The 22,698-nt window shown below is 42.5% G+C and overlaps 2 protein-coding genes across 2 annotated transcripts; one reads left to right on the top strand and one right to left on the bottom strand.

The window, feature by feature from the left end:
* Positions 1-895: 895 nt before the first annotated feature.
* LOC147046536 (vesicle-associated membrane protein-associated protein A-like) lies at positions 896-9,311 on the top strand. Its single transcript, XM_085929529.1, has 6 exons — positions 896-1,108; positions 6,800-6,952; positions 7,177-7,280; positions 7,525-7,605; positions 7,863-8,078; positions 8,544-9,311. The coding sequence occupies exons 1-6, from the start codon at positions 1,051-1,053 to the stop codon at positions 8,676-8,678; spliced, it is 747 nt and encodes a 248-aa protein (XP_085785655.1). The 5' UTR covers positions 896-1,050; the 3' UTR covers positions 8,679-9,311.
* A 1,780-nt stretch (positions 9,312-11,091) lies between these two features.
* LOC147046535 (protein APCDD1) lies at positions 11,092-19,022 on the bottom strand. Its single transcript, XM_085929528.1, has 5 exons — positions 18,669-19,022; positions 14,568-14,745; positions 13,979-14,504; positions 12,470-12,791; positions 11,092-12,191 (listed from the first exon to the last, which is right to left on the bottom strand). Exons 1-5 carry the CDS (start codon positions 18,706-18,708, stop codon positions 11,749-11,751), a joined length of 1,509 nt encoding a protein of 502 aa, XP_085785654.1. The 5' UTR covers positions 18,709-19,022; the 3' UTR covers positions 11,092-11,748.
* Positions 19,023-22,698: the final 3,676 nt, after the last annotated feature.

The following is a 22,698-nucleotide window of genomic DNA, read 5'->3' as shown; positions in this document are numbered from 1 at the left end:
CCGTTGCGCGATCGCACAAAATTAAGCTCTCTATGCACTGAGGTCCACTTAAATTTTGGAAAGTACATCAGGACTTTAAAACTATGTTCTAAATTTCAGCGACGGCTCTGTCACAATAATGCGACCAGCGCGATGCAGTTGCGCGGTCAGAGACGCACTACGGTTGCACGTTCCGGCGGTGCACTGCAGTTGCGCGATCGGACAAAATTAAACTTCCTGCGCACTGAGGTCCACTTAAATTTAGGAAAGTACATCAGGACTTTAAAAATATTTTCTAAATTTCAGCGACGGTTCAGTCACAATAATGCGACCAGCGCGGTGCAGTTGAGCGGTCGGTGACGCGCTACGGTTGCGGACAGAAATGCACAAATGAAAAAATGCGTAAAAAGGGCGGATTTTTTTTTTCATTATTTGTAATGGGAAAACATTATTTGAAATTCGAACGATTCACTTCTCGAAAAGCCTTCTGGAACGGATTGTGTTCGAAAACCGAGGCTCCACTGTATTGTAATTCCCATCTCTCTTCAAAGCGAGGGCCCTCAATGTCAACCTTCCTCGTTTTGTTTGCAGTCGGCAAGGCATAAATGAGCGGAGAGGGATTCGCGGCATGGATGCAGACTGATATTATTAAAGTGGTGCTGCCACCTTTTGGTAAAAGGAGGAATTATGGTTTCGAGTTTCATGATTTTTTTTCTATTCAGTTTAACAGTGCAGGCGGGCCATAAATAATACATTATAAGACCGAAGCTGCGGGGCGTGTGAAATCTAACCGGGGGCAGATTTGGCCCGCGGGCCTGAATTCAAAAGAGTGGGGGCGGGGACATCAGCTGGAGTCGCATACATACGTAAGCACGCATGCACGTAAGTCGGCACCGTGTACTGTGCGTGCGCGCTCGCTCGTGAATTAGTACTCACATGCTCGCGCACGTCAGTGGTGAGAGAGCGCGCGTGAGCGCGAGAGAGAGAGAGCGAGAGAGAGTAGCGTAGCAGAGACTCATTAGTCAGTAGTGACCAGTTCCCTTACACCCATTCCCTTCCTCTTTAGCCAAAATGTCCAAGTTGGACCAGGTCCTCGTTCTCGAGCCCCCTTCCGACCTCAGATTTAAAGGTAAGGTACCCTGCAGTGTGCCTGTTGAGCGACAAACGTTCCAGTTGCTCGTCACGGTGTGTTGCCGGGGCTCCAAATTTATTTTTACACTCACTTCAGCGGCTTGTCGTAGGCTGCGAGCTAGCCAACGTTCAGCGCCATTTTAAGTTAGCCGCGGATCGGACGGGCCGCCGCTGCCTCCTCGCGCTCCGGTGACGCGGACGAGCCGGGCCTGGAGGCCACGCTGGCGGCCAAAGGTGGGGAGATATGCAGGGGCAGGCTGAATTAGCTGGAAGTGAACGTATACGCAATCTTAGCATCGCCAAACAGATTTCATTGAAGTCTGAAGGATACTGTCAATGAAATGACTCAATTTGTGCGATAGGAATTCTGCACTTTTATGGCAGGCTAGTTCAATGACTGTCAGTTGGAAAACCAAACTTGACGAATGATCGAGATGCTGCTCACTTTGGTGAAATAGTGCAAACCTTTAGGGTTGTGTGAGGAATCATTGGCTGCAAGGCAATGCTGTGTTAGCTTCACCTGGCTAGCCTTCTGTGATGTGTCATTTAATCGTTGACTATAGGCAGTCTAGCTCAAGTGTTAGCATGTCTCAAACGATCCCCTTTAAAACTTTATCAAGAAACTATTTTGAAATATTTATTTATTTCATATTTATGTGTTAGATTTGTTGATTTCAAACTGCTGCTTTTTATATTGTACTAGTGATGAGCTTTTCAGGGAATAAATTCATTGCATAGCATTCTATGCAATTAATTTATTCAAGAGTTCTATAACTGAAGATTTATGTGTCAAAAAAATGTAGGCTTTTGGGGGAACCCTAGTCTAGTCTATCGCCTAGAGAAAATAAAGTATCCCTTGCCTAAAAAACTCTTAAACAGTAGTTTAAGTTTAATAGAATTGATTGCCTAATACCTGCGTACCTATAATACTATAATACTCATATGAATGGTAATAGCAGCAGTATACAAATAGCATAGTATGTTTAACCATCCATTCATCATCCATCATTTTCTGAACTGCTAATCCTCACTTTATTCCTAAAATACAATATATGCAAAATCAGACAAAGCCTGACGAATGCTCAAGAATAATGTCTCGTCCTTATATTGGACAAAACAATCTAATAGAATGTAATGTTTTTTTTGTTTTTCATTTCATGCATGTCGTTGAGTGTCGTCTTGTGCATTGCTTTTGTTTCGGAAAGGCACATAAAAGTGACTCAAGCTACCTCCCTCCCAATGTTTGGTGTCCTTGAATTGAACCTTAAATTAATACTTAATGCCGTTAACGCATCCATTTTCTCCTGTTAGACTTAATAAACAAACCAAATAGATGTAATTAATCGAAATATCAGATGTTGCCATTGAACCCATTGGATTGATTGAGGCGAAAACAGGGTACTTACTTTTGAACATCTCAATGTACCATTGAATAGTGGACTTTTTTTATTATGTTAAAGGAACATGTCTGCCCTCATCTGGGATCCCTCTAGTTGGATAGAAAGGGGCAGACCTCTTTCGTCTTTTTTTTCTCAGCTATTTTTAGACCACAACCAGGCCCGTGGGACCCAAACTTGGCTGGCATGCAACAAGATGGGCCAAGGTGTCAGCCTGGGCTTAGGTAATAGATGGAGCCTGTGTGGGTGGAGCCCGTGTGTATTTCTGTTGGAGCCCGCTGATCGTGCATTTTTTTTTTTTTTTTTTTTTTTTTTAAATTGTACTTTTCCTTTTACACAGTATGCTACCTGCTGACCCATGACTCACAGTATGGCTATCACTATCAGTTTTGTTTTATTTTTTTTAAATAATCGATCAGGCCCAGATCTCAACCTTTTAATTCATAAAGGATGGAGTGTCAGTCAAGGAAGACACAGGTTGCTACAGAGAGAGAAAATAGGCCAGAATAAAGACAAAAAATATAGGGATAGGGTATATTGAATGTAACTGAATGGGCCAATTGTAAATTGCTGGGATATATTTTTACCACAAAGCGTAGTCATTATTAGATCTACAGGTAGATATGAAATTATAATTATGGTTAAGTATGGTTGTAAAACACTATACGTGTACTGTATGTACTGTATTTCTGTTGCTTGGCAACACTTGGAGGAAAGATGGGAAATGGTGTTATTTACTGGCAGCATAGCAGGGGACATTGAAAAATTCCTTACTGCATGTCACTAAAGTGAATGTTTGTTTTTAAACGAACAGTAAAGCACAAGACATCTGAAAGCATCATGCTCTAAACATTTTAAATGGAACAAATATGTAATGTGTGGAAATGAGTCAACCATTAAAAAACGTCTTGGCCTTTTTTGTGCTAATTCGTTTAGATGTTGTTGTTTTTTTTCAAAGTATTGGTTTAAACATCTTTCGTGTGTGTGTAATCGGGAGCGGGTGATTCGTATCACGGGCAATGATCACCACACACCCACAAGTTTCTCGGATTATTTTGGCGCACACATTGTCCTCAACAGACAGCATCATTGACAAACTCGAACAGGTTTGCAAAAATGTCCTGGTGACGTACCTGAGTGCACGCGTGTGGAACAACACTGGCGTGCTTGTGTTCTGCAAGCGGGTCATGCCTGCCGTCTTATCTTTCTCAGCAGCGGGTGTGAATGTAGCCTTTTGTCAACACTGGCCAAGCTTAATGCACAGCCTTTAATACCTCACGACCTGGCATGCACAAACACGAAATTCACTTTTTGCTAGCCTGAGCTTCAACTGTGCTGCAAGACATTAGCATCAGCTATGCTACAAGACATTAGTTTCAACTATGCTACAACACATGAGCATCAGCCATGCTACAATACTTTAGCACAGGGGTGGGCAATTCCGGTTCTCGAGGGCCGGTGTCCTGCATGTTCGGTCCTGGAGGGCCGGTGTCCTGCATGTTTTCTATGTCACCCTGTTGCAACACATCTGATTCAAATGGTTAGATAATTAGCAAGGTATACAGAAGCTGGATAACAATTGAATCAGGTGTGTTGCAGCAGGGAGACCTATGAAACGTGCAGGACACCCGCCCTTGAGGACCGGAATTGCCCACCCCTTCATTAGCATCAGGTGTGCGACAAGACATTAGCATCAGGTATGCTGCAAGCCATCAGCTACACTACAAGACATTAGCAGCAGCTATGCTACAAGACATTAGCATCTGCTATGGTACAAGACATTAGCATCAGCTATGCTACAAGACATTACCTTGAGTATCAGCAACGCTAGCACACGTTAAAAATCAGCTGTGCTACCTACTGGACGTTAGGCTTTTCATTCTTTTGGAGCAAAGCATGCAAATTAAGATTCACTATGAAAGTCTGTGGCTGTATGGCTCCATATTCATGCAAGGATCAATACTTGGTCTTGGTCATCTTGTGACTGCGCTCGCTTCCCATTAGAATTCTAACTCTGTCAACTGCATTTAGCCTTAATGAGTTATGATATGGTGAAAAACAGCTAGACAAAAATAGCGATGGCTCGGGCTCAGTCAACTAAACTCAATCAGCACAGTTCGCTTTGGAGTCGGCAAAGAGAGCCGTCTCATGACGCTTCTGCTTTCCAATTTGAAATTATATTTCATCAAAAATGCTTTGTGGATTATGATATTGGCTAATTAAATGTATGAACAACACTTGGGGGCTGGGTTTGGCCTCAAGTTATTTATAAAGCAGATTTTCTTGAATTTATTTCAGGGGTCTCATAGTATGGTGGTTCCCACACTGATTTTTTTTTTTTTTTTGTCTTATGTACAAAGATTCCTGTTGTCATACCACAGGCACCTGTCATGACCCTGTTAATCCGTAAGGAGACCAATCCTAACATTACACTCCAAAAACAGTCTAACCAATTGCGATGTTGAGGGAGGTAAAAGGATAAACCCTCGGCCCACTGATAACATGAATATCTGTCGTGTGAGTGTGGAGAGGGCGCCCAGACCATCGAGCATATCCTCCGAGCCTGCCCCTTATCTGGCAGCCTGAACAACGCTGACTTGCAGAACACCCTAGAATGGTTGGCTGTTTGGCGTGACAAGCTATGATGATGACTGCAGGCACCACCTCACTCATCTGTGGATGTTTCTCAAAAAGAACAACAGATTATCAAATGAAATGCATTTTTGTCTTCCTGTTTGGAGTATTCAATTCTCAGACATTGTCTTCATTTGAACTCAAATTTAACATAATGGTAAATAGTTGGCTTGAAAATAAATACCTTTCCTTTTTGGCACCATATTGCCTTTGAATACTATTATTGGTCGATTGATCAGCTGGGACCTAATGTGTACACACCAAAGGTATTCTCAAATCATTCAGGGGGGACCACCTGAATGATTTGAGAATACCAGGCTGCCTTTAATCCAGTTTGGTTTATTGAAACAATTTAAATGGTTTTATCGTTGTCCTCTTGTCTGCGGGGAATCCTTTCAAGTCATTCTGCAATGCCACCGCAAATCTAACAAGCTTTAATTCAATTTGGCCTTGTTACTGCCTAAATGAGTTGTGCGATTGTTCAAATGACTTCTTGAGTCACCTCACGATTTTTTCTTATTTTTCCTAGAATATGAAGGGCGCATTTGGGAATTTCTGTTCTTTGATTATTAATTGATGGCTGTTATTAACAGATCATCTTAGATTCAATTATCCTATCACTTAATCCATCAAATACTTGATTACATTTACGTCCTAGTAGTATCTGCAGTCGAGTGGTTGTGTACACGCAGTGCTCAAATTCCTAAGTGAATGTTTTTGTTCTAAGCTGCCTTAACTCCACTTTGCTGCTGTTACATAAAACATACAAATTCATTGTTGTCCTCCCCCCCCCTTTAACTGACCCCATACCTTGAGCATCTATTTTCTTTTTCTGTATACCTTTATGGAGGCCATATCCTGTTAACTGAGTGCTGCAACAAATGTCCATGTAATAAACCTGGACAGGCACCAAAAATGGTTCCTTCACCTTCATCACCTTCATCTTTTTCCGCTCTCATCCCCGATCCGGAGAGGGCATTCCACCCTTTTCCGACCGAGGACCATGGACTCGGATTTGGAGGTGCTGACCCTCATCCCGACCGCTTCACACTCGGCTGCGAACCGCTCCAGTGAGAGCTGGAGATCACGAACTGAAGAAGCCAACAGCACCACCTGCAAAAAGCAGTGACGCGATGCTGAGGTCCCCAAACCGGACCCCCTCAACGCCTCGGCTGCGCCTAGAAATTCTGTCCATAAAAATTATGAACAGAATCAGTGACAAAGGGCAGCCTTGGCGGAGTCCAACCCTCACTGGGAACGAATCCGACTTACTGCCGGAAATGCGGACCAAACTCTGGCATCGGTGATACAGGGACCGAACCGCCCTTATCAGTTAGCTCGGCACCCCGTACTCCCGAAGCACCCTCCAGAGAACCTCCCGAGGGACACGGTCGAACGCCTTCTCCAAGTCCATAAAACACATGTGGACTGGTTGGGCGAACTCCCATGCACCCTCGAGGATCCTGCCGATGGTGTAGAGCTGGTCCACTGTTCCACGGCCAGGACGAAAGCCACACTGCTCCATGGTTCATGGAGCAGTGTGGTACACACTGAAGTACACACTCAAGTACACACATGAAATCAAGCTGTTTCCAAAATGGTTCCATTCAGTGTAAATATTAGTAGTAACACTAACTCCACTTTTTGTCTTCCATCAGGTCCATTCACAGATGTCGTCACGACCAACCTCAAGCTCAAGAACCCCTCAGACAAAAGAGTGTGTTTCAAAGTCAAGACGACGGCGCCGCGCCGGTATTGTGTACGGCCCAACAGCGGCGTCATCGAAGCGGGAGCCGCCGTCAACATCTCTGGTCAGTGAAGTCTGCGTCTTTCCACCAACTGCGACAGTTTGGTTACTTCTGCAGAATTGGGCCATTTCATGCCAAATTACTCAAGCAGATTTTGATTTAAATGAAACTTTTAAGGATGGCACAAAACTAAATCTTAAATAAAAACTAAATGATAATATGCCCCCTTTAATATAATCTTCCTCAATGGACAAATTCACCCAATTGTGTTATCTTTCCCTTTTCAGTTATGCTACAGCCCTTTGACTATGACCCCAATGAGAAGAGCAAACACAAATTCATGGTGCAGACAATCTTCGCCCCACCCAACGTCTCTGACATGGACTCTTTGGTGAGGAGCAAGCATGTGTGACGATTGAACTGTGCCCTTAATTTACCACTAGAGGGCAGCAAATCACTAATCTGTTACCAGGACCCTTCTGGATGTTGGTAGTTAAACTTGTTTATCGGGCTTTTGGCATAATCGTGTGCTCTCGAGGAAATGTGCTGACATTTTTATGTGATATTTGGTAGAACTGCAGGGTGACGATAACTAACATCCCCCACTTTGCGCTCTTTCTCTCGGCCGCTGCCAGTGGAAAGACGCAAAACCTGATGACCTCATGGATTCCAAATTGAGATGCGTCTTCGAGCTGCCTTCTGAAAACGATAAGATGGTATGAAACTGGCGCTGACGCTAATTAATTATGCCCCAAGTATCATTTTACCAGGGGACCATATGCACATCAACGCAAGGCTAAACTCTCAAATCCAAAAATCAATATAGCAAACAATTTTTTTTTTCTGAAAGGTTTCTTTTGAAAGAATGAACTCTTCTACGGTATTTGAATTTATTAAATGTGGCTGTGTTTGATATCAACATAACCTCAACCTTACTCAAGCATTCAATCAGGGTTTCCTTCACCACTTTCAGAATGATGTGGACGTGAGCAAATCTGCCCTAGTGATGAATTCTGCCAAGGCTGAGCCGCCCTCAGCCGCGACAGCAACACCAGCACCTGCCGCCACCAACACGGCCACTTCCTCTGCTTCCTCATTGGACGACAGCGAGATGAAGAAGTTGCTGGAGAAGTGTAAGCGGTTGCAGGCGGAGATGAGCAAAATAGCTGAGGAGAACCGACATTTAAAGGTGAGACACAAGTCCCCTGTTAAATAAGTGGAAGGCAATTGTTGTCATTTTTGCAAAACATGGCCAAAGACATCTTTCTGATTTATGTACAATGTATTGCTAAGGCAGTCACGGATCTACTGTATATACCAAACTGTGATCCAAAATACTTTCAAACGCATCTTAAGTTACGCTTCAAAATAAACAACGAATTTAATTAGGAAAAAATGCACGATGAAAACTGAAATCAGATTTTTCGTGCCAAAAGAAACCGGTGACATTGTGTTAAGACTTTATAGTAGCACGAGTTGACACTTTATCCTTTCAAACTCATCTTAAGTTACGCTTAAAAAACCCCCACTGATTTGATTAGGAAAAAATGCAGGATGAAAACTGAAATCACATTTTCTTGTGCCAAAAGAAACCGGCGGTATTGCGTAATGACTTTACAGTCGGAGCACAAGTTGACATCGGTGCGCTTTGCAGGACGACGGCGCACGCATGAGGAAGGTGGCTCGCTCGGATCACGCAACCGCCAACTCAGCCGCCTCCCTGCCCTCTCTCCTGGTGGTCATCGCGGCCATCTTCATCGGCTTCTTCCTAGGGAAGTTCATCTTGTAGACTCGTGGGTCGGCGGTGGCGTCTCCGCCCCTCTTTCCCTCAAACCAAGTGTTTGTCTTGACATCCACCATATCACCGCTAGCGTGATTTTCCAGGCCATCACGCGTGTACGACAAAGCCGCTGCCTTTTCTTTCTTGTTTCTTTTTTAACTTTCACACACGGTTAAATGCGCACACGCGGTTGGAAAGCAAAGACAAAGGGATTGTGTTCTTTTTTTGTCCCCCTTAGAAGGCTTCAGGTCATGTGACGGAAAGTTAACTGTCAGTCCACAAGGAAGTGAATCAAAACCACCTCTCTCTCGCTCTCACTCTCGCTCGCTTGTAATCAGTGTGGACTCAATTGTTTTAATGAAATTCTTTTTAAACAAAGATGAAGAACTTCCATCACCATCACTGGATCACTACTTTCTCTTCTACTTCTTGGAATGTTCGCATCCAGTTGGGGATTAAGGTGCCTCCTCTTCCTTGTACATTTGTCTATTCTTTACCCACCAATGCAGACTTTATATTATTAATTATTATACGAATCTTCTATTCCCATCTGAGGTAAACATTGACTGAAATGGGTCTCCATTCTTAAATTCTGTCTCATTATAATAAATATTAGAAATAAAATGGAGGACAAAAAAACAATGCTTTCCATATGGAGTCTATTCCTTTTTGTTTTTAACCATAATCATTTAGCATCAATGTCACCCCCTGAAAAATTAAATAATACGTAATAACATGATACAATAGTTAACAATGCGGTAACTCGCTAAAAGTCGAAACTGACCAATTCTGGCGTTAAGGTGAAACTTATAGGAGAACATCTCACTACGTCATGAGCGATACAATTACTGACCTCAGTAATAGGTTTTAATCCGGTAGATCAGAGGTCCCCAACTACCGGTCTGTGGGTCATTTTGGTACCGGGCCCCACAGAAACAAAAACAATTTTATTTTATCAATTAATTTAGGTCAAGACGCTCGTCCCGGTCATGTAACGTTTTCCCAGCAGAGCCCGCAAAGCTACGGAGCAGATCTTTAATGGTGAGTTTAATTGGCCCCATGGGGTTTGCAGGCGTGACGGAAACTATCCCAGCAGTCATCGGGGGACATCCTGAATCGGTTGCCAGCCGATCGCAAGGCACACAGACGAACAACCATTCACACTCGCGCTCACGGGCAATTTGGAGTGCTCAATTGGACTAACAAGCATGGTTTTTGGGATGTTTGAGGAAACCGGAGTGCCCGGAGAAAACCCACGCAGACACGGGGAGAACATGCAAACTCCACACAGGGAGGGTCGGGGGTGGAATCGAACCGGCACCTTCCTAACCAGTGCTAACCAGTGCCCCACTGAGCCGCCTGCAGTTTTTAAATTTAATATGTATATTTATATGGAGGCCGGTCCGTGAAAATATTGTCTGACATGTAACCGGTCCGTGACGCAATAAAGGTTGGGAACCGCTGCGGTAGACGACCATACTAACAACCATTTTATATTACGTACACGTTTTAATTCCAGCAGAATCTATAAAACTCCGCTAGATGACAGTATTGCTCTCAGATGCTTCCAGAGGGTGTGTGGTTTTACTTTTTAGTTTATATCTAGAGGTTAATTTACCTCTACGCTTGAATTACTGTTTGTTTGTTTGTTTGTTTGTTTGTTTTTAATCAAGTAAAAGAGGGATCAGATTTATGTGGAAAATGAAATATTTTGAGATAGTCTTCGACCTTAACGATGCCACCAATGTTCATCTAATGCCATCTAGTGGATATTTACTATAAGTTCATTATTAAGAGTATTGTAAGTACATATTAACAAATTATAATTTTGTATGCATAATTATTGTGCTGCTTTATTATGCAAAGCATTTAGACACTTTCCCACGTTCTAATACCCAAATAATCTTTTTTGGTTACTAACACACTTGTTCCTCCTTGACGTCATTTGCACCTGCTGGACAAAATATTCCTAACACGCAGGACATTGAGTTAAAATTCAGAGAACTACATAATGCAGAGTGCGCAATAACACCCCCCTTAATTGTAAAGCCAAGTACACACATGAAATCAAGCTGTTTGTCAAAATTTTGCCACCCACTCCCCAGATCCTCATCCATTGTCAGATGCGTTATGAGAGTGGTTGTCTTTTGTGCAGGCATTCAAGACAATCCCAAGGTGAAAGGCATTCTACATTAAACTGCTCCCTGCTTCTGTAACACTAATATGTGGACCCGCTAGTCTAACGCAGTATTTAGATCGAAGTGCGTTGGTAGAATATCCATTAAGCAGCAAAATTCCACTCGTTTTTAGCCGTCTTGGGGGCAGCCCGAAAAGAGCATAACAGTGCATAACTGCTCAGCTTGCAAAGGTTACATGACTAAACCCCAAAACAGGCTAGCTGTGATTGATAGTTACCTAAAAATGAAATGAAAATCCCATTTAATGGATAATAGTTGAATGACTCTATTAATCAAAAACACACCATCTCATTACATTATTTCCATTACCCTGCTGTCTTGATAAGATACATGTTACAGTAAGTGCAATCGTAGTCATGTTTTTATGACTCTACATATAACGTGACTTCAGTCTTTCTTTACAACACCAAAAAAGCATCTTTATGGAGAGTGAAACCAAGGGTGGGCAACGTCGCACGTGAGCAATGATTGGCCCACTCAAGCGAAACCACTGGTGGTCTGTGGGCTGTGTGGTATTGCGCCACAATGATTGGGAAATTTATATTCCCGCTCAGGCATGTACATAAGCACACTCCTGTGAGTAGAGTATATGACCCCTCCCTCATAGGAAAATGGCTCCCTGCCCCTTATCTAAACAACTATGGGGGATGTACATATCACATCATGTATACATCAGAGTCCATCTTTGGCTCTTTCCGCCTAAAGTGCAGTTTTTTTGTAGGGACAATTCTATGGTTCCTGGCTCTTGTCCTCCTTCAAGCAACAATCCACGCTCCCTTGGAAGCCATTTTGGCCCATTCGGCACAACCTACTCGATTGTACCACTTTGAGGTTCAATAATGACCTCCTGAGGCGACTTATTGCTTTTCTCCATTGTGGGACTAAAGCAACAATGCTTTGACAATGATCACAACAAACGCTGTCACAACACTGGCCCGGTTGTGGCCCTCGCCGCCATTTCTGAGCCGCAGGGGTGTGTCATCTCCGTCAAGGTTGCGTCCCGGCGCCTGGCTGCTGGCGGCGCAGCGCACAAGGGGAAGCTGGTAGGATGTCGCCCGTTTGTCCGGGTGGTCCGGGCTGGAGCCATCGCTGGGCCGTTGGCCGTTGAAGAGCAGGTAGCGTCCGTTGGCATCACGCTCCATGCGGAACAACTCGTACTCTGTGTGGGGAAGGCGGATGCCCAGGGCCACGCAGCCGTTGGTGGCGGTCACGTCCTGCTCCACGCCCAGCTGCCACGACCGCTCGGCACCGCATTCGTTGCCACTGAACACGTTGAGAAGCGAGGTGGTGGCGAGGTCCATGGGCGTCACTCTCATGTGATTCACTGCGGGAGGGAGGATATAGCAAGATAACGTCATGGCTACCATCTTCCAAGGCTAGACATATGTGTCTACCATGTGTCCACCAAGTTTAGGGAGAAATATATCTGGATAAAACTCCAAGACGGTTAATTTGTGTGGTTTGTGGCAAATTGATTTTGGGACTTTTGACTGAAGTCAAAGAATCGATATGGGATTGTGATTTGTGAGTTTGATATGTTTCGGAGTACTTGTATTCTTGCATTATTGGTGTGTTTTTTGAGTGCATGAGGCAAAATGTCACCTTTGAAGACAAATTCTGTGCCACCCATGACGCGCGTGGAGTGCAGGCCGCGGGAGTAGCGTCCGCGGGCGTAGATGGTGAAGGTGGGGTGCTTGCACACTGGATCGGAGAAGTGGTAGTAGTAGCCTTCCCACGTGTGGTTGTTGTCGTGGAACAGGAAGTGGCGGGTGAGGAAGAGCACCTCCGGGCGCACTTCACACTGCTGGCTCACCCACTGGCCGTACAAACCCACCGCCAGGTCAGCGCGCGGCGGCAGGATGGGCGGGTGAAACTCGTCTGAGCGGTAGATGATACGGCAGGCGATGCAGCCGTGTGCGTGGTTCTGAAATGACAATGAGCAAACTTGCAGCCATCACTTTCTGTGGGCCTAAAAAGCAGTATTGAAGAGGGTGTAACAATCACTTTTGTACTCTTCTTTTAAACTTAATGTAAAATTGTCTGTGTGTGATTTTCTTTTTGCATTGTAATTTGTTTTATCAAGTAAAATAATAATAATTCCCATTTTATGAAAACCTTCCAAATTGTATTGTTTCGTTTTGGGGAGGTTGTTACAGATGAATGGCTCTGCATTCTTTTCAACAAATGGAGATGATTTGCCTGATTTATTAGGTGTATTTTTCCAGGCAACTTATTTGTATCACTTGGAGGGTGTGTGTTTTGTCAGATGTTGAATAACAAAGTATTGAGGGTAAACATAAAAAAAAAAAAAAGATGGCTCCCTATGGAGGACGAAATCAAGATTTGTTGTTCTTGAAAACAAGCAACAATGTTGTTGCAATTTAAACAACCACAAAGTATTTCACATTTGTCCAAGAGAACAAAGCAACGATTCCAGCAACGTTTTGCGGTTGAGTTCCAAACGACCAAATAAAGTGGCAGCAAGGCCACAGTGGATCACACTTTTGCAGCACTCTGTCTCTGGGGGGGGTTCCCACCATATTTGAGGGGGAGAAATCACTGTTGAGTGAACTTCTCGTATGGCAAACGACAAATTCCAGCCTTCGCAAAGCCTGAAGGACGTGCTTTGAAGACTGTTTACAAGCAGACAAGCTTCAAGCAGAGCACAAATATGTGTAGAAAATGTGAAGTTCACCCAAACATTAAGAAACACCCTAAAAAACAAAATCTCACATGACATTAAGAAACAACCTAAAAAACAAAAGCTCACATGAAGTTAAATAAATATACATAAAAGCACAAAAATGTATTACAGTAAAAACATAGACAGCAAAATCACATAAAAACGGATAAAACACAAAAATGAAGTCCAAAATGTTTTGGTAAAAAAAAAAAAATATATATATATATATATATATATATATATATATATATATATATATATATATATATATATATAATATGACATAATAAAAGAAACTAAAAGCTCTGAAATGAAGTCACTGAAAACAGTTAAAAAAACATGGAAAAAATCCACTACAGTCTTTAAGAGAAGAAGAAACCGACATTAAAACAAAAACAAAATCACTGTGCGACGTGAACGGAACTGACCTTGACGTTCTGCAGGGGCGTCTGGTAGCTGGAGGGCTTGTAATACAGCCTCTGCATGGGGTCCGTGTGGACGTCCCCTAAGAAGAGCTCCTCCACCAAGTGGTCCGGGTTGTGGTGCGTGTACTGCTTCTCCACCCGCAGCAGCTGCAGCTCATGCATGGCAAAGTTGAGCTCCCTGGAGCAGTTATAGCCGCCCTCCTCGCTCCACAGCTCGTAGGGCACATTGGGTTCCCAGGCTCCCCTCACGGCTCCCTTGCAGCTTTGGTTCAGCCTCTGGCTCAGCTCCTCGGCCACTCCAGCCCCATGGCAAGTGATCTGGACCCGGTGGAGGTAGTACTCCGCCTCGGTGCCGCCCCGTATGATCCAGGAGGCCTGGCGCAGGCGCAGGCGTCCCCGCACCAGCAGGGTGTAGGTGGGCTTGGTGCAGTGATTGTCTTCATAGTAGAACTGGTGCGCCTCGAAGGTGTTGTTGTCGTAGAAGCGGTAGAAGCGTGTCAGGAACTCCGGACCTGGTCGCACCTCACAGCTGAAAGGGACCAAGCGTTAGCCGAATAACCGGGAGACCGTGGAAGAGCCGAGGGGGACCGACCTGGTGGACACCCAGTGACCCTCCACGTTTGGGGGCATCTGCACGGTGATGCGGGCCCCGTCGTGAAGGTGCTTCAACATATGGTGGCACATGTGGGAGTCCTTGACCAAGCGGCCATAGGTTTTTTCCAAGGAGAGGTGACGTGACTGCTCCTCCACAGAGAAACATTCTGACAAACCTGCACAACATAAAAGCGACATAACATGCTTTACCTCAGTTAGAGATTTAAGGTTCGAGATTAGTTTTCGGATCAGGTTATGGCAGCTCCAATTTCCAGGTCATGGAGGTCTTTATAGATTAAGCTTGAGGTTTTGGAGTGATTGTAGTTGTAGGTTTTGGGGACATTTCAGTATTCAAGGTTTCAAAAGGGGGATAAGAATCAAAGTAGACAGTATCAGCAGAATCAACAACATTTTGCGACATTACTGAGACATCCTAAAAGGTCCTCTATGAGATTTACATTCTCTCCAAGCATCTATGAATCAACTCAAATGGACAAATGGAAAGAAATAAAGATGATGGATGAGTTCTGTTCCACTCAAGTGAACTGGAATCAAAGGTTCTGTATGTAGGCTTTTTTCTTTTTATCGGGTACAACCTAAACTTAAAGCGACTTAAGGTTTGCCAGACAACTTTCTAGGGCACAAATTGGGTCACGATTTAAAGTATAGTAAAGTGAAGGATAGTATAGTAAGTATAAGTATAGCCGTAACAATGACTAAAGACTTTTAAAAATTATAACATGGCGTTAGACGTTCACGTGATCAAAAAAAGCCTCATTAAATAGGCGTAAATGATTAAAAGTAGGTGGCTTGAATATTTCTGAGGTCAGAGGAGTCACCAACATCCCAGCATAGACGACAAAAGGTCGAGTCGGCTCTGAGCTCTCCAAATGTAAAAATCAAAGCGCCCACAAGACTCCCACAGCTCAGAAAGCACACACAACATTGCCAGCTGGCTCTAAACCGCCGACTGGTGAGGTAACGTAAGCGCGGACCCCGACAAGCATAGACGCTGCAAACCAGACAAAGACTTAACAATTCCTTCTTGTACACCTCAAAACATCCAAATATGTGATTGGTTTCATATGGCAAAATACTAAAATGGTATCCAGAATATCTGCATGTGACAGTGCTAGCAGGGATAATGCTAACCTGTGTAGACTAGCTTTGGAAAAAAAATAGAAGTATGATTTTTTTTCCGGGCGGCTCGGTGAAGCAGTGGGTAGCACGTCCGCCTCACAGTTAGGAGGGTGCGGGTTCGATTCCACCTCCGGCCCTCCCTGTGTGGAGTTTGCATGTTCTTCCCGTGTCCGCGTGGGTTTTCTCCGGGCACTCCGGTTTCCTCCCACATCCCAAAAACATGCTTGATAGGCCGATTGAGCACTCCAAATTGTCCCTAGGTGTGAGTGCGAGTGCGAATGGTTGTTTGTCTCTGTGTGCCCTACGATTGGTTGGCAACCAGTTCAGGGTGTCCCCCGCCTACTGCCCGATGATGGCTGGGATAGGCTCCAGCACGCCCGCGACCCCCGTGGGGACTAAGCGGTTCAGAAAATGGATGGATGGATGGATTTTTTTTCCTTGAAATAAATGCGTTTTTGAGGAAAAAATATTTTAGCAAAATTATTATTTTTCCTTTTTTTTTATTTTTTGTAATTGTTTTTTTCTCAAGGATATGAATTTACCGTACTTTTTGGACTATAAGTCGCTCCGGAGTATAAGTCGCACCAGCCATAAAATGCACAATAAAGTGAAAAAAACCCATACATAAGTCCCACGTTTGGGGCAAATTTATTTGTCAAAATCCAACACCAAGAACAGACATGAACCAGCAACAATAGGCTAAACGATACGGTATGCTAACGTGACATATACACAAACGAGGAGCAGAGAACGGGCCTGACGTAACATTCAGAGTTATTCAAATAAGTATTACATAAATAACACGTTTATCAAACCATCTGTCACTCCAATTCATTAAATCCATCGATCGTCCTTTATGTAAACAATGCCGCGTATGCGCTGCATATGTGCCGCGCCGCCGGACTCGTTGTAAGTTGCATTTCTAATTATTCCACAGACCCATATAACAATATATAAAGTATATTTCAAATAACTATCATATAACAACAATATTATGAAACCATATGTGTCACTCCTAATCATTAAATCCATTGATCAAATTCCTCGTCCTTTATGTCAACAACGCCGCGCGCGCGCCGCACTGATCTAATATATAACTATATTGTAGCGTTAACAAAGCACCAGGAAAGACGTGGGTTTGGTAAATGGCTCTTTATTTAACAAAACAAGAGTTCAACGAGCCAACAACTACTGAACTGTAACGATAAAAACATATACAAGTTGCTACACGAAATAAAATATATCAAATAACTGTAATTTAAATAAGTTTTTCAATCCTTGTGTCACTCCAAATCATTAAATCCTTCAAACGTGGGGCCCTTCGTCATCTTCGTCATCCCGTGATCGAATCCTTTGTCCTTTATGTAAACAACCACCGGTGACGTCACTTGCAGTTCAAATGACAGTAATTCCTTGTTACATTGCGGTTAATTTATCGCATTTTCACTACATCGCGGAATTTTGAATTTTGAAAATTTGTGAAAAAAAATCACATAAGTCGCTCCTGAGTATAAGTCGCCCCCCCACCCAAACTATGAAAAAACCCGCGACTTATAGTCCGAAAATTACGGTACTTTTGTAAGATTGTACCTTTATTTTTGAAAGAATACAACTTTAATAAAAAACATATCTTTCTAAAATATGTATATATATATATATAACAAACATTCCAACAAACATTTATGACTGTTTTCTGTTTTGGATGTACCCCGTGTACTGTCCAAAGACTTCTGGAATATCCTCTCTTGTAAAATCCTGCCTTTTCCCCCATAAAATAACAGTTATCCCATTAAATTAGCACATCAAAAAGATGAGTGGGACCATTAAAAATCTATTGTTTTTAATGCTCTAAGCCAATACAAATCCTATTTTCAGAGCAGATCAAAGTTTGTTTTGTACACAATTTCCATCACAAGATGTCCTTGAAGGCATCGCAGTGCTAAGCATCATAGCATCAGATTTGGCCAGTTTATCCCGTAAAACTCTGAAAGCAAACAGCTACTATTTCACATGTGCTTCCTCACATTATCGACTCATCTCATTGGCCGCTCGTCCGTCATCAAGTCAAGTACAAGCAGAAGACGGTCACTTCTTCAAGTCTCTCCCCCACAACAAAGTCTTCATTTATCTTGAAGTGGAAAAGTCCCACAATGCACGGCAGCTCACGTTCAGATGGCCCGCGGGCACATTTTTTTTTTTTTATTGACTTCAAACATCCCACATCACTCACCCCCCACCACAATCCACCCCACCTACCCACCAGCTCTCAATTAAATGAACTTGTGTGAGGTTGGCATACAAACAGGTGCTTGCTTCTATTAAAAACAAACTCTGAAGGGCCTGCCATACAAGACATTGATCATATTTTTGATTTATAATCAAAAATGATTTAACAGAGAGTACAATGAGCACAACAACAGCTTTATTACCTAATATTTTCATTTCTCAAAAGTGATTACATTTTGAAATGATCACTGCAACATTCTCAGCACAGGTGCGCGCTTCTAAGAACAGGCTGCTCATATGACCCTCAGTGCGACCTTGCGCTTGTGAGCACCTGGTTGCTGACCCCTCATCAAATCTACCATGTCTATTTTGTTGGAATTACAAAAAAAAAGGCAAAAATAATTTCTTCTATTACTTTAATAGACATTGTCTTGAAATAGCTACTCCTGCCCTCAAAATAGCCCACACCTTCTTAAAACAAATCCAACTTCATTCTCTCATGCCTCTTTTAATTGAAAAATATATTTTCATAACACTGATCCATTTAAATCTTGAAATTTATATTCTTTAAAAAGATCAACTGAAAATGCGTCCATTTCTAGTTGATTTTGCATGTAAAACAAAGTACGTCATTATAGAGCTGAGTTGTAATTTAAAGTTGTGGCTTAAAATTCCTCATGAATGCACGTACACACCACTCTTCTATATATATATATGCTTGAAGTTGCTTTACCTAAACAGGAGGAAATGATCAGAAGTAAAGCCAGGTCCATTGCGGTTGCAGAAACTTCAACTTGTCACACAATTGACTGCTTTTTCACAAGCTCCGTGTGCTTGCTTGCTGCTTTTTCAGGTGAAAAATAGAAAAAAAATCAAATCACATGATGCTTCCAAGTATGAGCAAGACAGTGGTACTGGATTTCTTCATGGATGTTCCTTTTTGACAGAAAAAAAAATCTCAAATGCAGCTCGCCTGGCTGTGTTGAGCGGCTTGCTGAGCTGCGAAAACTCTTCACTGTTGGCTTGTGAGAGTAAGAGAGAGAGCTGAGCTCAACTGCAGCCTGGCTGCATTTCTCATGGGCGTGGAAAGCCTTGTGGGCGTTTCCTCCATGTGAAAATGTCATCTTGGATGCTAGCAACAACTCACAAGGGTGAACCCCATTTTGCAATTCACCTGCCGTCACCCAGTGTGAGGAATTGTGACCATCAGATTTTCAAATATTTGTGTCCACACTGATACATTTACAAATGTTTTGTTCTTGAAAAATATTCAAATTGGTTCTTATAATTAGCTATCATAATAATAATAATTTATTATCGCAACAGTTGCCATGATTTCAAAATCACTATATATTTGTTTTCTGTTGTGGCAGTGCTCCTCAGCTGTAAAAATCTGTCTTAATTTTAGTCACATGAATTTTCTAAAAAACGTTCATAGCTTTTTCAATGACATTTTTAATTCATTCTGGTATATGTGTGTGTGTATATATATCCAAGTTAAAATGGCAACTATTTCCTTTTTTCTTGGAATTTCCCACTCCCTTTTGTCTTCTCATCTTCTCACCTAAATCTCCTTAGTAGCAGACACCAAGCTGTTTTCCATCATTGCTTCCATGTTCCCAATAAGGATTTCAAGAAAATACAAAAAAACCCCAAAAAAAAACAAGCTAATCTGCTAATCTTCCCTAATAAGACTTCAGCATTATCTCAGTGCTTAAAGCTCTGCACAGCCCCCCATCCTCCTCCCCTCCTTCTTCCTCCTCTTTTAGGTCCCCGGAAAACCTGGGATGCCGACAAACACCCTGATGGGATTTGCAAGGAGGCCGGAAGGGGCATTCATGACGCCGCCAGAGTGGGAGTCTTGTTCTTGTGTGTTGACCCTTGCACAGTCTCAGCATCACTGCACCCTCTTTGTGCGGCGACATAAAAAAAAAAAAAACTTCATCTTGCTATCAAGTCACCTCGATAGCACAGGAAATTTGTTTTTCGTCTCCAAAAGTGTCATGATACTCACTTCTCCCATCATCTTGTAGTGAAAGCAAATAGTTGAAGTTTTTGTAAAACAACATTGAAGTTCTCAGTTCCAAAACATACACACATGACCGAAATATTTAGTATACTTTGCACCAAAGACAATTTTTCCTTCTTAGACTATTGAGAAACATCTTCATTGAATGTAATGTGTTTAAAAAAACATCAAAGATTTTTTTAATGAATATAAATATCTGGTTAAAACAAAAAATCTGAAAACAAACAAACATCCTTTGGAATGTTCAGTGCAAGCAACATAGTTTTGCCAATTTTTTCTGATTAAGGCTATGGTGCTTTGCTGTGCGCGAGTTATCTGTTTTGTGTTTGCTTCTGGTGACGGCTCCCCGAAGACCTTTGTGTCATCAATGAAAGACTGTCTCAATAAAGAGGGAGTGGCCCGCCGGCAGGCTCAGCAAAAAATTCCCACACGGTCAGGAAGACTAAATGTGTTCTTTCAAGTGGTTATTGCGAAAGGCCCATCAGACCCTAAATGCCAGCATCTTGAAAACAAAACATTTCGTTCATATTCCAGCACATTAGAAACAATGCAAATAGAAATGCACTGCCCTGACCCTCGTGAGGACAAAGCGGTTCCAAAAATGGATGGATGGATGGATGGATGGATGGATGGATGGATGGATGGATGGATGGATGAAATAATCTGTTACTGGTTTGAACAGTCGTCATTGTACAAGTAACACAAACAGCTGGAAATGCTTCAAATAGCCATGCAAGTGTAAGAAGAAGTTCATCTGTAAAACGTAAAAAAAAAGCAGTCGCGCTTAACTTTGATAACCAATGGTAATATTTAACTAGAGAAGCACATTATTTCCCATTTTGTTGAGAAAACCCCAAAACATTTTATTCTTGCAAAATGATTTTTTGAAAAACATTGTGTTTTTCATGCCAAGAAAAAAACAAATCACTCACTAGACTAATGATGTCGATTTGGTACACCACTTGACCCTCATTTTGTCTGACATGACATCCAGATTAATTCCTTCTTCCTGTGAAGGAAAAGCAACTCAGCAACCCAAAGCGTGAGAGTCAAAAGGCACGGCCATCTTTCCAAGTTCAACATGGCCGCCATCTGCTGTGGCTAAATGAGATCCAGATAGGATGAGAGAAATGGATGGCGTAGCTGAGACAAAAATGTTTCATGGGGTAAACACATGTCCCATGTGCAATGTGGGCTCCTCTTGTTTGCCAAATTAAACAGCCAGCGTTTCGTCACATGATGAATTGGCCCTGACTTAAGTGAACAAGTGGGCGGGAATGATTTGGGGGGGGGGGGGGGGGTGTTGAATGAAAATGCATGTAGATGACTCTCAAGACACTTTTTTGGAGGAGCTCAGAGCTAGACCATTTCAAGATTTAAAACCAGATAGTGTGAACTCTAAAATGGAGAGGGAGGCCATTTTGTGACCATCCAAGAAATGATTTGCATTTTCACTCAAGTCTTTTAAGATAACTATTTTATGTGAACATTGAATACATGCATATCAAAGACTCATACACTCACTTTTTTTGGTTAAAGAATCTGTGAAATTGGCATACTTTTTTCCATAAATATCCAACATGTCCCCCCCCTTCCCGTCCACACACACACACACACACACACACACACACACACACACACACACACACACACACACACACACACACACACACACACACACACACACACATACATCTAATACAGTTTAGCCTTTGATGGTTACAAAATGCACATTTAGCTTCTCAAAGACAATTTTGATCCTACCATAAAGCTAACTTGGAGTCATTTTGCGGTAACTGTGCGTGTAATAAGCTGCAGACGACAATACGATAAAAGTCACGAGCAGACACTTTCTATTTTTTTTTTTTCTTTAGCTGCAGCTCAAACGTTCAAAGTGGTCAAGGACATGCAGTCGAAGATGTCAAGTCTTTCACATTCATAGAAATCCATGACGCAGCGCAACTCTTTGAGGCATCTAAAAGAGGCCTGGACCGGACTGCGGCGACTGTCGGGATTCTTGTGGCTTGCGCAGCCTCGGCTCCTTCCGTGCCGGGCCGCTGCAGCTTGGCGAACATGCAAGCTGATGCCTATACTAAAGGTTAATATAGAATAAGATTTAGTCTTCATTGGAGCTAGCAAATTTTTTTGTAAACACCAAAGACAGCTTTGAGTCATCATCCATCTTTTTTCATCAGAAAACAGGGTGTGTTTAAAAAACAAAAACAGCATGTCTTGCAAAACGTTCATTCTATCATTAGGAGAAACGTTTCTTGGCAGCTAGCTTTTTGGACGAAACGTCCCACATAGGATTCATCTGTTTCTAATATCTGTTGGGCTTTTTTTTTTTTTAGTTTTTTTTTTCCGACGCGGCTCCCAACGTGTCCAGGCACAACACAAAGATCAGTGCTGAGCAGCAGGTACACTCACACTTCTTCTTATTCTCTCCTCTTTTTTTTTTTTTTTAACTTGACGGACAGCTAAATTACTCAAGGTCACATTTCAAAACATACCAGCACGCCCCTAAAATCATTTGATCTTCTCTCTGCCTCTCTTGATGTTTGTGTGTGTCTTTTTCTTGACTCCCACAACTCATTCATTACTAAGGCTTTCATTTCATTGTCACTTCAGTAGCGTGTATAAAAATGGACGGCTTTGAAATAAATATACATATATTTGTATTTCATAAATATAGATAGATGCATAGAACCATTTTGTTTCCCGAAATATAACAATT

This window comes from Syngnathus leptorhynchus, chromosome 14 (genome assembly GCF_054491065.1).
Source record: "Syngnathus leptorhynchus isolate UIUO chromosome 14, UIUO_Slep, whole genome shotgun sequence".
Taxonomy (NCBI): Eukaryota; Metazoa; Chordata; class Actinopteri; order Syngnathiformes; family Syngnathidae; genus Syngnathus; species Syngnathus leptorhynchus.
This window is presented reverse-complemented; position numbering and strand designations above follow the sequence as displayed.